This window comes from Erythranthe guttata, chromosome 4 (genome assembly GCF_056151865.1).
Source record: "Erythranthe guttata isolate IM_541 chromosome 4, IM_541, whole genome shotgun sequence".
Taxonomy (NCBI): Eukaryota; Viridiplantae; Streptophyta; class Magnoliopsida; order Lamiales; family Phrymaceae; genus Erythranthe; species Erythranthe guttata.
Window position 1 is genome coordinate 13,804,304 of NC_142536.1, and position 16,398 is coordinate 13,820,701.

A 16,398-nucleotide genomic window follows, 5' to 3' on the forward strand; every position below is an offset into this window, starting at 1 on the left:
TGTTTGTTTGCTATTTATTTCAAATATTTCAATAATAATTTAAGAACCCGTTTTTCCCCCCTTAACAGCAAAGGAGGATGATGATTTCCAATCCCCGAAATCAGGTAAATTAAGGGGTTTGTTTATGTTACAACTTTGGTTATATTTATTCTAAAACAATATATTTGAAGAACCTAATTCTGTGTTTTGACTTTTCTATTTGGATTTCTACATTTTACCGGTTTTGTTCAAAGAATAAATTTTTTGATTTTATATTTTTTGGTACTTTGAAGAACCCATTTATTCGTTTTTCATTTGCAAAAACTCATTTACTGAAAATTTTGATTTGCACGTAGTTGGGTTAATATTGCATAAGGCAGCCTATTTTGAAGTTCATAAGACAGGCTTTTGTTTGTATAAAAAAAAAAAAAAAAAATGTAAATTGAAATTGAAATTGCAATAACCAAATATGGACTGCATTTTAAAGTTGCACATAGCATATTTGAGGAGTTTCGTTAGTGGTAGTTTCAATCAACGTTTGTTTATTATGAGTTTGCACTTAGTAGTTTTGTTGTTATGATTTCGTACTTAGTATTGTTGTTGTTTTTTGTTATGAGTTTGCATCTTGGAATTCAAAGCGTACATTTGTTGTTCAATATCGTATAATCATTTTTTTACATTAACCAGTCGCGGGAAAGAAACGGAACACGCCTTTAAATGCCGGATCAACATCGTCAAAAAAAGTGAAGACAAAATCAACATCACCTAGCTTGAGGGCACCAGTTGAGCAGGAAATAGAACCAACAGTTCCAAATTCGAAATATCGTGCAACACTCGTTTCTGTTGTCCGCTTCTTCAAAAAATATAATTTCAATGAACGCCACGTTGAATGTGTTCAAAGGACCGTGTTTGCAGTATTTATACCGCCGTTTATGAGGAGAGAGATCCCAACGCAGGAAGTCCGTAAGTCTGTACAAGAAATATATAAAATTCTCGTGACGTACGACAAAAATAAACGTCGATTTATAGTTGGTGGAAAAGAGCTTCAGTTAAGTCATATTGAGTGCCGACTGATTTTTGGGGTAAAGAGCGGCGCCACCTGCATGAATATAACGTTTAAAAAAAGCAGTCATAAACCGAGGGATGGCATCGTAGCAAGGCACTTTCAATCCGTGAAGCGACTACAAGTTAAACATCTAAATGCAAACCTGGATCAATTGATGAAGAAAAACCAAGAACATGACATCGAAGATGTGACGAGGATCGTTCTGCTGTTTCTAATGGTCAATTTCTTCTTCACCACCGGAGGGGATGTGGTTCCATGGTCATGGATTAAGTATGTTGAAGATTTGGATAACACCATTAACTACAGTTGGGCGCAAGAGATAACTTCATACTTTCCTCTTTATCATTTTTCGTTTACAGTTTGCCTTTACCGTTTGTATTTGCAATTTGCAATTAGCGGTTGTTAATATTTACAATTATTACATTTGTTGTTTTGTAACGTTCAATCACTATATCTTTTTATTTTACGTTCAACAGCCACTGCAAAAAAAAAAAAAAAGGACCAAGCCATTGTTCAACAACATCGAAGAGAGGAGAAGGAATATTAAATGCATACGGACGTCCACGAAATCAATGTCAATGGTGAAAAAGTTCATGGTGTGAAAGAATATGAGCAATTTTCGTTACATTGTTTTCCCGCTGCATTAGGTGAATGTCCCATTGTCGAACTTCGGCACTCGGCACTCTTTGTGTGTGACAAATATTTATGCTCGCGAGAACGTTTCAACTCGTATTTGTCCAAAAAAGATAAAAGATGATCCATTTTTTGTTCATGTTGCTAACATGTAAATGGTCCTCTAGAGCGCAAAAAAAAAAAAAAAATCATTGTTTAATGATTCACATTCATTTGTTGTTTCAAATTATTTTTGGTGTTTGATAATACAATTTTCAGTTATAAGTTGCAGTTTGCAGTTTTCTATTTTATGTTGCAATTTATTTTGTTGTCCGGTTTTTTATTATGTTGTTTGCTGAAGTAAAACTAATTAGAAAATGCAAATAAAAAAATGCAATACTATCGAGAACACACGGAATAACAATTAAAATCCAACATATATGGTCTCAAGAAAATTAATAATTAAGATTGCTATAAAATAATTATGAAAATAGAATTAAAGATTTTTTTAAAGAAATGAATGAATTAATTTTCACATAGAGGCTTGAGATAGAGAAATAATATAAGTGAGAGAGAGAGAGAGAGGGGCGTGTGGGTGAGGGGAGAGAGTTGTAACCATGCGGTATGGAGAGGAGAGAGTGAGATATTTGTGAGATTTGTTTTCTTAATTTTTAAAATTAACTAATTATATAAAAATATTAATTGGGGTATCTATGTCTATACATAAATAATTTAATTAATTTTAATTGATGAAGGACCTACATCTATATTCATCTAATAGAATGGATCTTCACCTATATAAGTCTAGAATATATAACTCTAGAATAATGGGTGTCTAGCCAATTTTCCCTTTTTTTTTATCTTTTTTTTTTATTTTATTTTTTACTTTTATATATAAATAGAATTATATAGGAATAAGGTACTTTTGAAAAAGGGATAATTGGAGAGAACTCATGAGTAACGATCTTACATAAAAATACATCTTTACTATCAAATCCCTCTTGATTTTCTTTTGACTAAACCCTCTCCCGCACCTCCCCATCTCCGATTCCACCACCGCCGCGCACGGTTGTTCCTCTCCGTCCTCCGCCGACCAACTCCTCTCTTCTACGCCTCCATTCTCTCTCCGCCGCCAGCACTTCGAGTCCTCCGCCCTTCATCTAATTATCCCCAATAATTATTAACCACGTCTTTCTAAATTTAATCACTACTAAATTGAAATTTATACAAACACCTTCGTGCAATTTGTTCCTCGATTTTGTTTTTGGAAGGAGAGGCGCGAAACCCCCAAAATCAATTCCCGAACGAAAAACCCCAGCTTGTTTTGTGTTTCTATCCAGCAGCAGAAAAAAGAGCCGTTTACGACGGTGAATATCTTCTCGCCGGCGGTGAAATAGCCACGAGATCAGAGCTTTCAGGTTCTTCCATCCCTCCCTTTCTATTGAAGTAGTGAATTTCGTGTTAGCCTGATATGTACAATTTTAATGCTCAATTTTCCGTAATTAAATCATATGAATTCGTCCTTTTTATGGCAATGCAGTGAGAATGGGTGATTTGAAGACATGGGTTTCTGATAAATTGATGGCCCTTTTGGGGTATTCACAGGCCACTGTGGTTCAGTATGTAATTACTCTATGTAAGTTAGGTTTAAAGCTGAGTTCTTATTAATGTACATTATTTACATTTGTATTTATTTTGTGTATATTTCTACAAATTATGTAACTATTATATATTTATTGATGCAGCTAAGAAAGCCTCATCCCCCTCAGATATTGTAAATCAACTAGTTGATTTGGGGATCTCATCCTCTGCGGAAACTTTCGCATTCGCGAAAGAAATTTTCGCCCGAGTCGAGCATAGGTCTTCAGGGCCGAATGTGAGTGTTTCTATTTTCTCTCACATCAAATTTCTTGGAATCATTTGTGTTTTCACTTTTCAAAGACTGTCCCATAGTTTGGTAACAATTTTTTTCCCCTTTGTCAGCTATATCAGCAGCAGGAGAAGGAATTGGCCAAACTCGCACAGAAACAGAAGACTTACAAACTTTTGGAGGCAGATGATGAGGATGATGAGATTGCTCCATTGCCTAAGAAGGAAAAAAATCGAAGCAAGAAGTTTAGGAAAAGAAGTGAAACTCAGGACGACATGGATGATGATGAGGTATTCATCTTTTTTTTTTCTTTTCTATACTCAGTAATTTTCTTTGATGATGAGATACCATTTCAGTTCTTGTATTTGTAAGACGCTTTAATTAACTGATTTTGAATGTGTAGGTGGTAAAAAGTGGAGGTGATGACAGACGAGTACGAAGAAAGACTTCACGTGATGAAGATAATGGCTCTGAGGTACTATTATGTTTTTATGAGATTTTTTTCTGTTTTAAACCTTGCTTGTTCTATGATTATTATGCAAAAAGCATCCAGTATAATTGCTAGATGTAAATACAATAGGGTAACGGTTCTCATTTGGTTACGTACTTCTGGCACGTGATCTTGGGTTTAAATATTGAGTTTGAGCTTGGTTTGGTTAAAGGTGTTTCCCTCTACAAGATTAAGGACCCACATGCAAGATAGATAAAATACTCGCAGAATTATTTTCAAAGAATTGCGTGGGAAGTTATTTTTCAGTTGTTGATGATACAAATAATACGATATGTAGATTGAGGAACTTAGGTTAGAGCCTTAGCTGTGCCTCACGTAAATATGCTTATGCCATTACAAGGAGTTTCGCATTTTTTATATACCAGCTGCATTATTCTTTATACGCCTGTCTCTTAGGTCATTGCTTACAGGTTGTGTAGGACTTGAACTAGGTCTTTGTTGTCATGTTTATGCTTATGTTTCATTTCTATTCCCGTGGTCAAAGCCTTCGTCCGTTTTTTTTTTGTTTTTAGCTCTACTTATGCATAAATATTTTGTTTCCTTTTGTGTTCTATTTTCATAGTCTTTCAAATAGTTCTGTAATACCATATGCAACTGGTTTTTTTTTTTTTTTTTTTTTTTTTTTTGCAGTCAGAAGAAGAAAAAATACTGCAAGACCAGAGAGAAAAAGAGCAGTTGGAACGTAATATCAGAGAAAAGGATACAGCAGGGACCAGGAAGGTACAAATTAATGACCCGCTTTACTTAATTCTTGTCTTTGTGGGTCTCCTACTGTGCTACTTTGTAGATCGTTGTCATATCACTTATTTTCAAGAATTCAGTTAGCTGGAAATTCATCTTTTTATGCCGTAATGGCATACAACTATTATTAACTCAAATGCAATTAGTCGACTCTTCTGCCAAATAAAGCGTTTTATCCATATCAATTAATTTAACTTCCAAGATATTCTGAACTTCTCATAATTCATGTAGAGTCATGTTATTTTATTTTCAATAATGTATAAAATCGTGTATTGTAAATATTATTCAAGGTATTCTTCTTGAGATTTTCTTTTGAAACTGTTTAACTTATATTGTCTTTATTCTTCTACAGATAACTGACCAGAAGTTAACAAAGAAGGAAGAAGGTAAGATAATCTAATTTATATGATAAATTAATCTCATAATTATATAGGACTGATTACGTGCTCGTATGTTGACGTCTTTTTTAATTGTTTTATTTTGATTTGCGCACATTCTAGAGTATCATGCGCTGTTGACTATATATATGTTTTGGTCCATCTCTTAACAGAAGAGGCAATTCGAAGATCTGATGCTCTCGAGAATGATGATGGCATTGGCACATTAAGGTTGGTATTCATTTCTTATATCAAATGCTTGAGTTAGGTAATTTTAAGGCAAGAGTACATCTTATCTCGTCTTCTGTATCAGGAAAGTGTCGAGGCAAGAGTATTTGAAGAAAAGGGAGCAAAAGAAATTAGATGAGCTCAGGTAATTAATTGTATTGCATTGTTTTTTTTTTTTTTTCTGTTGAAACTTGAAATGAAAGCGTTATTGTTTTGCCTAATTGTTGTTTGTAACATTGCACTCTTTTTGGGGTAATCCAGAGATGATATAGAAGACGAGCAGTACTTATTTGAGGGTGTCAAACTAACTGAAGCAGAGAAACGTGAGCAAAGGTACGTTTATGTTCAGTTGTATTTTATCTACACCACGAGTGTTTCATCTGTTTTTACTTTGGTACTTTAATACATATTTGCTTTGTTGTTGATGCTATAATTATGCAATGTATTGGTTTAGCAATTTATTTTATTACAGATTGCTTAAATACAAAAGCCAAATGTGAGAAAGGAAAAGTAATTTTGCATTTCATTTCTTAATGAGATGAGTCATGAGATGATATAACAGTTTAGCCAACGAAAGTGAAATGTTGAGAGAGAAGTAATATCACATTTCCCCAATTTAATGAGATGATACGAGTAGCAAATTATGTGTGCCTTCTCAAATAGAACTTGTCTCCTCATTTTGCACGTTTGCTTAAAATTTTAAATGTCTACATTGTGTCTATCATTTATCATTTACAAAATGTTTAACTGAACTGAATTTATTTTGGCAGATATAAGAAAGAAATATATGAGCTCGTGAAGAAGAGGACAGAAGAGGCCGATTATACAAATGAGGTGATTCACTTTTCATCCGATTCATGTTTGTCATTGCTCTTTTCCAATAGCTCTTTGTCAGCAGTGGTTATATTTTTTTGCACAGACAGTATATATTGCGACATGTCTTTGACTTTCCAATTGTTTTAATTCTCGAGTCCGAAGGTTGGTTAGAAATATGAACGTTTCTTGATTTTGTTCATTTGGTGAATTGCAGTATCGGATGCCTGACGCATATGACCAGGATGGTGTTGTGAATCAAGAAAAGAGATTTGCTGTGGCATTACAGCGTTACAGGTTAGTATTCTTCAATTACACATTTGTATGCATAATTGTTATTATAATAAGAGTGGCATGAAAGTAAATATATTACCTCTGCCACCTATAGGGATCCTGCTGCAGAAGAAAAGATGAACCCGTTCGCGGAACAAGAAGCATGGGAGGAACATCAGATTGGTAATTCTAGAGTATTTGCCACCCATTTTGTATACTCCACATATATTTTTCAATTGCTAATCGTATGGTTATTATTATATTTCAGGAAAAGCAACTCTCAAGTTTGGATCCAAGGATAAAAAGCAAAAACACGAAGATTACGAGTAAGTGACGTCAAGTTTATTGTGCATCAAATCCTAATTAAGAGGAGTATGGAATTTGTTTGACAACTAGATGCTCGGTTCTCATAATTTGTTCCCTTGCGCAGCTTCGTTTTTGAAGACCAAATAGAGTTCATAAAGGCATCGGTTATGGGTGGTGTAAATGTATGTATCTTATTAACTCTTCACAACACAATAAGAATCCCTTGAAGGTATTCGTTGCAACTTGTCTTAATAATAACTTCACCTTGGTCTGCAGGTTGAACAGGATGCCGCCGTGCAGTCACCAGAGGATTCTACCGCCAAAACAGAATTAGAAAACCTTCAGGTGTGTCCTTCAGAATCCACGTTCGTAAAATTCAATAATATTATTTGTAAAATTCATAATTTCTTGATTTTAAAAATCTGTTTAGTTATTTATAGACTAGTATCGAGGATGTATTATGACCTTTGTTCTGACCCTTCGATTTTCAGAGTGTCAGGAAGACTCTGCCAATCTATGCTTACAGGGATGGATTGCTCGAAGCTATCAACAAGTATCAGGTTCTTGTTATTGTTGGAGAGACGGGTTCTGGAAAAACTACGCAGATACCTCAGTACCTTCACGAGGCAGGATTCACAGCACGTGGAAAGGTAAAAGTTTTTTTTTTCCAATCATATTTCTGCTTTTACAGATCATACTTTCCATAAGCAAGTATTTTGTACTGTCTTGTTATATTTCAAAGAATTTAGTTGGGCATATGTAATTTTTGTGTAAGTTTAGTTGCTTTAAAATTGTCCCCTCTGGATTTGAATTTATAAACTGTATTAACTCCGGGAAAGCCAAGAAGATACGTTTACTTTAACTTTCCAGTTTACTGAAAAATTGCGTACACCTATACTATTGGTTTGACGATACACACTTAAGGGCACATGTGTTTATAGGTCACTGTGACCTTGTTTTATCATGTTTTCTGTAAAGATAAAAAACAAATCCCGTAATTCTCATTGAAGAAGTTTGCAAACATTAATTATCTTGTGAAACAAAGTTAGTCTAGACGGCAAAGAATTTGTCAAACCTTATTATTCACTTGGGAGAGTTATTTATTAAAATATATCTTTCAAGAAAAGTATATAAATGTAATAACTTACGAATAGTTAAACATGTTTGTTTGAATTTATTGGAACTTAAACTTGCTAACCATTGTAAATATCTGTGGTGTACAGATTGGATGTACCCAACCACGTCGTGTTGCTGCCATGAGTGTTTCGGCTCGAGTTTCTCAAGAAATGGGAGTAAAACTTGGACATGAGGTATGCCTTTTGCTTTTACAGTTTTACCGTAGTAGCTAATTCATTATTAAACGGTTGCGTGAATGTATTTCATTTTCTTTGTCAATCATTATATCATATTCCGTGTTGACTCATGTACTTGGTGCTTTTTAGGTCGGCTATTCTATTCGGTTTGAAGACTGTACTTCAGATAAGACGGTTATAAAGTATATGACAGATGGAATGTTATTGCGTGAATTCCTTGGAGAACCCGACCTTGCAAGTTACAGGTATATACAAATTCAAAAGTAATTGTGTCATAATTTCTTGTGTACAAGTTGTAACCAATATTTGGTGTTGCAATTTTCAGTGTGGTGATGGTTGATGAGGCCCATGAAAGAACACTCTCAACCGATATTCTGTTTGGCTTGGTTAAGGTAAGCTTTTATCATTTTCGTAACAAATTACTTTTTAGATAACCAAATTAGTTAAATATCAGCCAACACAAATTGCTTTATGTGGAGTCTGTTTCACTGCCTAATGTCCATTTTCTCTGTCACAGGATATCGCCCGATTTCGACCCGATCTCAAGTTACTTATTTCAAGTGCAACTCTCGACGCTGAGAAGTTCAGTGATTACTTCGATTCTGCTCCAATTTTCAAGATACCAGGAAGGAGATTCCCCGTCGAAATTAATTACACAACCGCCCCTGAAGCTGATTACCTGGACGCTGCAATTATGACCATTTTCCAAATCCACGTCAAACAGCCACCTGGCGATGGAGACATCCTAGTTTTCCTAACCGGACAAGAAGAGATCGAAACTGTCGAAGAGATTCTCAAGCATAGGACTCGAGGATTGGGGACAAAAATAGCCGAACTCATCATTTGTCCTATTTACGCAAACTTACCCACAGAACTGCAGGCTAAAATATTCGAACCCACCCCCGAAGGGGCCCGCAAAGTTGTCCTTGCAACAAATATCGCCGAAACCTCATTGACCATTGACGGTATAAAATACGTCATCGATCCAGGTTTCTCTAAGATGAAGTCTTACAACCCTCGAACTGGAATGGAATCTTTGCTGATTACTCCGATATCGAAAGCATCTGCCGAACAACGGGCGGGTCGATCTGGAAGAACGGGTCCCGGGAAATGTTTTCGGTTGTATACCGCTTATAATTACTATAATGACCTCGACGATAATACCGTACCTGAAATACAGAGGACTAACTTGGCGAATGTAGTGCTTACTCTCAAGAGTCTTGGTATCAATGATTTGCTTAACTTTGACTTCATGGACCCTCCACCTTCTGAATCTTTGTTGAAGGCATTGGAACTGCTGTATGCGCTGAGTGCACTTAACAAGCATGGTGAGTTGACGAAACTCGGTAGAAGGATGGCTGAGTTTCCGCTCGACCCTATGCTGTCGAAGATGATTGTTGCCTCTGATAAATACCAGTGCTCTGACGAGATCATATCTGTTGCTGCGATGCTGTCTATTGGAAATTCTATCTTCTATCGCCCGAAGGACAAGCAAGTCCATGCAGACAATGCTCGTATGAATTTTCACATGGGAAACGTTGGAGATCATATTGCTCTGCTTAAGGTTCGTGAACTGTGATTTTCTCTATTTTCTCTATGTATATTTGCATTATTCATGAAAAATATTTACCAATTTATGTGCTTAATTCAAATTATTAATACCCCTGAATTGAGAAAAAGAACAATTCAAACTATTGGAGCTGAAATAAATTAATGAATAAACTATGAAACAACTTTAGTATTATTAAGTACCTTTGGTAATACTCGAAAATTTGGCACTTCGGATCTCGAAGAGAAATGCTACTGAAAAGACAAAAATGCCTCAAATTAACTTTTAGAAAACCGGTTTCGAGTGTACTTTCTGCAGTTTATTGCATTTCAAGTAAGCAAAAGATGTTATTAACCTTTTTCGAGAACGCAAACTGTTAGCTTTGTACGTTTTGGGGGTGCAAAAGTAGGATTAAGCCATTGTCAAATGAGTAGTAAAAAATGTGTTTTTCAAGTAATTTTGTTGTAGTTGGCGATTGTTGTGAAGTTTTTGTTATATTAGTTCAACATCATTAGACCCCAAGTTCCAATGTTGAGATCCTGATGTTATTGTTACATTTCAGGTCTATAGCTCGTGGAAGGAAACAAACTTCTCTACGCAATGGTGCTATGAAAATTATATCCAGGTAGATTTTCTCTTACGTTTTTGGCCATTGGTGGTCTCTACTCAATTGTCTTTGTTCATTAGTATTGAATTATTAAATTTTCTTATTTGTATATTCCAGGTCAGAAGCATGAAGAGGGCTAGAGACATACGAGATCAACTGGAAGGGCTTTTGGAAAGAGTTGAAATTGAGTTGACTACAAACCCTAACGATTTAGACCCAGTAAAGAAAGCCATAACAGCCGGGTTTTTCCCCCACTCAGCAAGACTACAGAACTCTGGATCTTATAGAACTGTCAAACATCCACAGACTGTTCATATTCACCCTAGCTCCGGTTTAGCACAGGTTCACCCTAACTTAAAACATTGTGTATGCATGTTTTTTCATATATTCATGTATTTTTACTGTTAAAAATACGAATATTTATGAGATTTGAACAACCAATCGGCACTTGGCAGTGACATATCTTTTACTTTTCACGTGCAGTTACTTCCGAGATGGGTGATCTACCATGAATTGGTCTTAACGACCAAAGAGTACATGCGCCAGGTAAAAGCTCTGCTCCTGCTTTTTCCACTGTATATATAGTGTACAATCTATTGTATTTGTTGTTGTGAAGCTAATATATGGATTTTGACATGTAGGTGACAGAACTAAAACCTGAATGGCTGGTGGAATTAGCACCCCACTACTATCAGTTGAAGGATGTGGAAGACCGTAAGTACCTCTCTCTCTCTCCACGTATATGTTGTATATATCGTATGTATAGTGTTGTGAGCAAGTGCATGGTGTCATAAAGCTTGTTTATTTGTGCTGTTGAGCTAACTTTGAATGGCATTCTCTTTTCAGTGGCGTCAAAGAAAATGCCTCGTGGCCAGGGTCGAGCAACTAAGGATTGAAGATGGAGAGAAGTCAGCCGGCTTAACATGAAATTGTGAATAAAATTTTGTAGGTTTATTTTGTATCAACACAAATGATTTATATTCTGTAAAGAGATGAAAAAACAGTTACGAAGGGAGAATATTATGGTTTCGATAGATAGTGTTGTGGTTTCGATCCATATTCTGCCTTTGGAAACATTGCCAAGTCAAAATATAAGTATAAAAACTGTGGGTTGAAATAATTTCTTTTCATTCGTACATCCCATCACTCGTATATTAGCTTGTTCGGGCGAGAGTTTTTTCATCATCTTCTTCGAGTTTTATGTCTGTTGTTTGATGATCGGTTTGCGGAACAGTTATCAAATGAGACCTCCCAAGGATCTATCATAGGGGAAGCTTATGCTGCTGAACCTGTAGATGTGGCTTATCTTCCTCCATAATCGAGTCGATTCATGAAGAGAAGTCGAGTGACAATCGGATCTAAAGTTAATGGATAAAAGTTTAAATTCTCAGATTGATTTAATAAATGGGGAAATATGCAATACACCCCTTATTTGGAAAATATTTTGAACTAAACCCAATTGACTTTAAAGACTTTTCCCATAGCCCATAACCCAATCTAAATTAGTGAGACACCCTTACCAGCCATGATAAGACTAAAATGCCCCTATGTGTTAGGGTTTTAACCTAATACAATTTTATTTCTCTCTCTTTCACTCTCTCTTCTTTCTCTCTGTTCTCTGTTCTCGCTATCTCTCGTTCTTTTGTTCACAGTTCTTTTTTTTTTTTTTCCTTCTTCTTCAGTTCTCGCTCTCCCTCTCTCTCTGTTTCAGTTCTCGCTCTCCCTCTCTCTCTCTGTTTCATTCTCCCGTTCTCTCTCTGTTCACAGTTCTATTTTGTTTTTCCTTCTTCTTCAGATCGGTAAAACCGCCGGAGTCAACAATATCCTTCAAACGCCGTCGGCCGAAACTCGTTGCAGGGGCCAGGCCCTCCTCTGCCGATGTTGGAGATCGTCTCCCCACTCGTCGAACACCACCACATCGACGCCTGGTACAATTGGCGGCGGCGCCTTCTCCACCTTGTCGCCGCCTCCGTCGGATTTCTACATGGAGATTTCCCATATCTGGACGCTGAATACCAATATATACTATATTAATTGGTAAATTTTATTTTTTTATTTTTCTCGAATTAATTGTCGAACTAGCAATATAATATGTTATGGATCTGAATTTCAGATCTATTATTTGTTTGTTATGAAAGAATACATTGATTTTTAATTATTCTTGGTTTTATTAATTTTTGTGTTATTCTGCATATTCTGAATGTTTAGATCTGGAAAATCCATTGAGTTACGAGATTAGTCGGTTGTAGTGCAATGTATTTTACAGAGTAGTCACGTTTGACAGAGTAGTCACGTTTGACAGAGTAGTCATGTTTAAAAACTTAGTTATATTTGTTTTTTTTTTTTTTGTAGTGCTGCATATGTTCAACAGTGTAGTCATATTTAACAGAGAAGATCAAACGGAAGATTAAGTGAAGTCGGTGCAACCGAGTTGGATACCGCAAAAAAAAAAACATGTTCGATGGCTATTGTTGAATGATCACATTAGTTATTTTTGTTTTTTCGTAGTCATGTTTTTTTTCTTTTTGCAATGTATTTTGCTGTTAATATTGCAAGTTTTTTCAAGTGCTGATTACTTGTAGTCACATTACGCAGTTGCTAGTCATATAATAGTCATATTTCCACTATCATGTTCAGTATGTTATACAAACTGTGGTCACATAATAGTCATATTCATGTTTCTACTGTCTGTTAATTATAATGTTTTACAAAGCACAGTCACATTCACATTCACATAGTAGTCATATTCTTACTGTTATATTAATAATTATGCTTCTACAATATGTTAATTACACTATTATACACAGCGTAGTCACATAATAGTCATATTCAACTATAGTCATATTCGGAGTTGTAAATCTGTCGAGAAAAAAAAATCAAATTTTTGTTTAAAAAAAATTAAAAAAATAATAAAAAATAATAAAAAAGTGGCTATAAAATCCGAAAATAATACAAAATAATAAATAAATAAAAAATCCTATTTTTTGATTTGGTAGCAATTTTTTAGAAATTTGGAAGTAGATTTTTAGGAATTAGATTATTGTTATGGAAAGAGTGAAAAAAGGAATAATTGAGACTAATTATGTTAATTGACATAAGGGTAGAATTGGAAATACAAATTCTAGGGGTTATCACAAAGAAAGATTTAAGGGTTAGACATATCACCATTTATTATCAATATGAGGGGTTTATTGCTAATGACCCCTTAATAAATAGTGTTACAAGATTATCTATAGGCTCACAGTCGCTATTTTATTAACAAATAGGTACAGAAAAGTGACGCCTTTATCCGGAGTCTGGATACTATGTGGAAGGTATCATTTATGCACTCTTCTGGATACTATGTGGAAGGTATCATTTATGCACTCTTCTCCCCCAATCCAATATGTAGAAAACATCAAACGCCCTCCTATTTTTCACGGTCAATGGTAAAACATTTAATGGTGTTAAATTTATGTGTGCAATGACTCTTTTAACCCGCTTCAATTTCAATGAACTTAGAAGGTTATGGATACGATTTTAAGTAAAAACAAGGTGTATTTTTTGGGGATTGTTGACGATTTTTGCCGTTAGTACAAATTAGGGGTTTTTTCCTCAATCTTAGTATTTAATTTGATTTTGGGGGTTTCTAGTTTTCCTTTTTTGGGTTTTTATGATAAATATGAAAAGCTTTGTTTTTAATTTGTAATTCTTTCAAATTAATTAGGGTTAAAATTTTTCGGGCTATTTTCATAAAAAAAAAAGACAATAACTCTTTAAAACAACCAGTCAAAGGGTTTGACTAACAAAATCAGGAAAAAGGCTAACGGCAGGAGGGTGTTTGATGTTTTCTATACATCAGGGGGTAAATTATACATTTTGCATAATACAGGGGTGCAAAATAAATTTTACACTAAAAAAAATCTAAGCGTTAATTTTCGACATCTCAATGTCCATACGATTGTTTTTGAATAAGATCTATATCACATGATGTAAAATTATGTTCGAAAAAATTGACACTTACTCGTCGACAATGAGCTCAAAAATCGACATCAACAGAAATGTGCCATAAATTCGAGCTGTACATGTATAATTTGCGGACGATTTTCAACATGTGCCCGTCGAATTAAGGAGTTCAACAGTTTCTTCACCAAATTCAACATGTATAATTTGAGAATTGAGTTCCTCGTCCTTGCCTTCTACGGTTTCCCTCCACTCGTTGTTTTCAAAAAAAAAAAAATCTTTTTAATTTTTGATTTTGTGGTCTTGCACTAAAGAAATAAGAGGTATAATATGCAAAATGGGAATGGGGGACATATTAGTAGTATGAAGTTTTACATTTAGTAAAATATTTTATTTTTTGGTCTTCAACTTAGTATGTATGGTCTTACCACTTAAAACAATTTTGGTATTTCTGTACACGATTTATATACAATCGTTGTTGTGTGTTCGAAATCAACAATCGACCGATCGATGATGAATAAGAAGAAAGAGTCGATGATTAGGGATTATGTAAATTGAAGAAGACGATAGAATAGAAGGATATATATATATGTCTTTCAATGCTACGGCATAAAGAACTGATTTATTATTTTATTGTAATTATTATTGCTCTATAATCAAATCTTAGTTAATTATCAGTTACTAATTAGTACTTTTTTTATAGGGTTATAGGGTTCCTATTTATCCTATGTAGCATATTATTATTGGTAGATTATGTTTCGAGAAGTACAACTCTCTTGAACCCTAAACAACCCAACTTATTACTAATAGAAAGGGTGAAAAAGTGTATAGCAAAAATGTGAAGAAATTAAAATAGATGGTGCTTTTAAAAGTAAAAAAATTAAAGTAAAAAGTATAATAATAATAATAATAATAATAATAATAATAATAATAATAATAATAATAATAATAATAATAATAATAATAATAATAATAATAATAATAATAATAATAATAATAATAATAATAATAATAAAATAAAAATAAAAAAACAGCGTGGACGGACTGCTGGGTCTTTGTTTAATGTAATGAGTAATGACGACTTTAACCCGCAAGGGTGGCCTAGCGGTTGGAGCAAGAGAGCTTGGGTCAATTGATTCAAGTTCGAATCCCCTTGCCAACGGTCGCTAGGTCGAGCTTGTCACACATGGTTAGCCTAGTGTGGTTTACATCTCTCGTAAGCTTTGCAAGCTATTATACGAGAGTGTAGGTTTACCCAGTGCACCTATATGGTTGGCTGCGGGTTCCTGCATTACCAAAAAAAAAAAAAAAAAAAAAAAAAAAAAAAAAGTAATGACGACTTTATCTTTTGACATTTTAGCTAATCACCAATTATAGTTGAATTGGTTTAGTTTGTTTGAAAATTATAGTGATACATACCTGCTCCTCTTTTACCAACTACTTATTCAACAACATACTTTGGACACACATGTCAAGTTGAGGATGTGTACCATAGTGTATGATTTCACACGTAATTACGTTATTTCTCTCACCTCAACCAAAAATTCAAACATTTTTTTTTAATGAAATGTAACATTTGTTATTAGGGGTAATATGCGAGACCCCCTTTAAACTAAACTATAATCGATATATGTCACAACCATCAATTTAAATTGAATGTTTTAACTAAATTTATATATATTTTTTTAAATAATGCACTCCCTTTTTATGCCGTCGTCACTAACCAACGGTCGATATCGATCTCCGGCGGCGTTGACCTTTTTTTTTTTTTTTTTTATCTTTTTAGTTTTAATTTTTTTTGAGTAAAAACAGTAATAGTATTGTGGTTGATAATAATATTAACTATATTACTATTTAACATAGTAATATTGCAATATTACTATATAGCACAATAATGTTAATACAATAAATCACTATGTCACATAATAAATTATTGTGTAATAAATAATAATATTATGTTGATCGGTCAACAAAGACAAGCAAAATAATAGGGGGGAAAATTGTGGTTGATAGTAATGGTGTACAACAGTAATATTATTGTGAAAAACAGTAATATTAGTGAGGTTGGTAGCAATATGATCGTCAAATACAGTAATATTAGTGAGGTTGATATTAATATGATTGTCAACTACAATAATATTACAATAGTAGGCAGTATTATTATTACGTTGACCGGTCAACAAATAAAAAAAATCAAAAATCAAAAATTAA

General features: G+C 34.2%; 1 protein-coding gene across 2 annotated transcripts; it reads left to right on the forward strand.

Annotated features, from left to right (window-relative positions):
• The first annotated feature begins 2,579 nt into the window (after nucleotides 1-2,579).
• ESP3 (RNA helicase family protein) lies at nucleotides 2,580-11,381 on the forward strand. Of its 2 annotated transcripts, none has more exons than XM_012998506.2 (26): nucleotides 2,580-3,075; nucleotides 3,198-3,293; nucleotides 3,403-3,533; nucleotides 3,641-3,817; nucleotides 3,931-4,002; nucleotides 4,669-4,758; nucleotides 5,132-5,165; nucleotides 5,330-5,387; nucleotides 5,470-5,529; nucleotides 5,646-5,717; nucleotides 6,155-6,218; nucleotides 6,415-6,494; nucleotides 6,586-6,653; nucleotides 6,739-6,796; nucleotides 6,901-6,958; nucleotides 7,053-7,121; nucleotides 7,268-7,426; nucleotides 8,000-8,086; nucleotides 8,219-8,334; nucleotides 8,415-8,481; nucleotides 8,607-9,653; nucleotides 10,201-10,263; nucleotides 10,363-10,587; nucleotides 10,729-10,791; nucleotides 10,887-10,959; nucleotides 11,092-11,381. In XM_012998506.2, the coding sequence occupies exons 2-26, from the start codon at nucleotides 3,203-3,205 to the stop codon at nucleotides 11,139-11,141; spliced, it is 3,132 nt and encodes a 1,043-aa protein (XP_012853960.2). In that variant the 5' UTR covers nucleotides 2,580-3,075; nucleotides 3,198-3,202; the 3' UTR covers nucleotides 11,142-11,381. The 2 variants fall into 2 exon arrangements, with proteins under 2 accessions (XP_012853960.2, XP_088673054.1); XM_088816928.1 differs by having other exon boundaries at nucleotides 2,936-3,066; nucleotides 3,196-3,293.
• The last annotated feature ends 5,017 nt before the right edge of the window (nucleotides 11,382-16,398 follow it).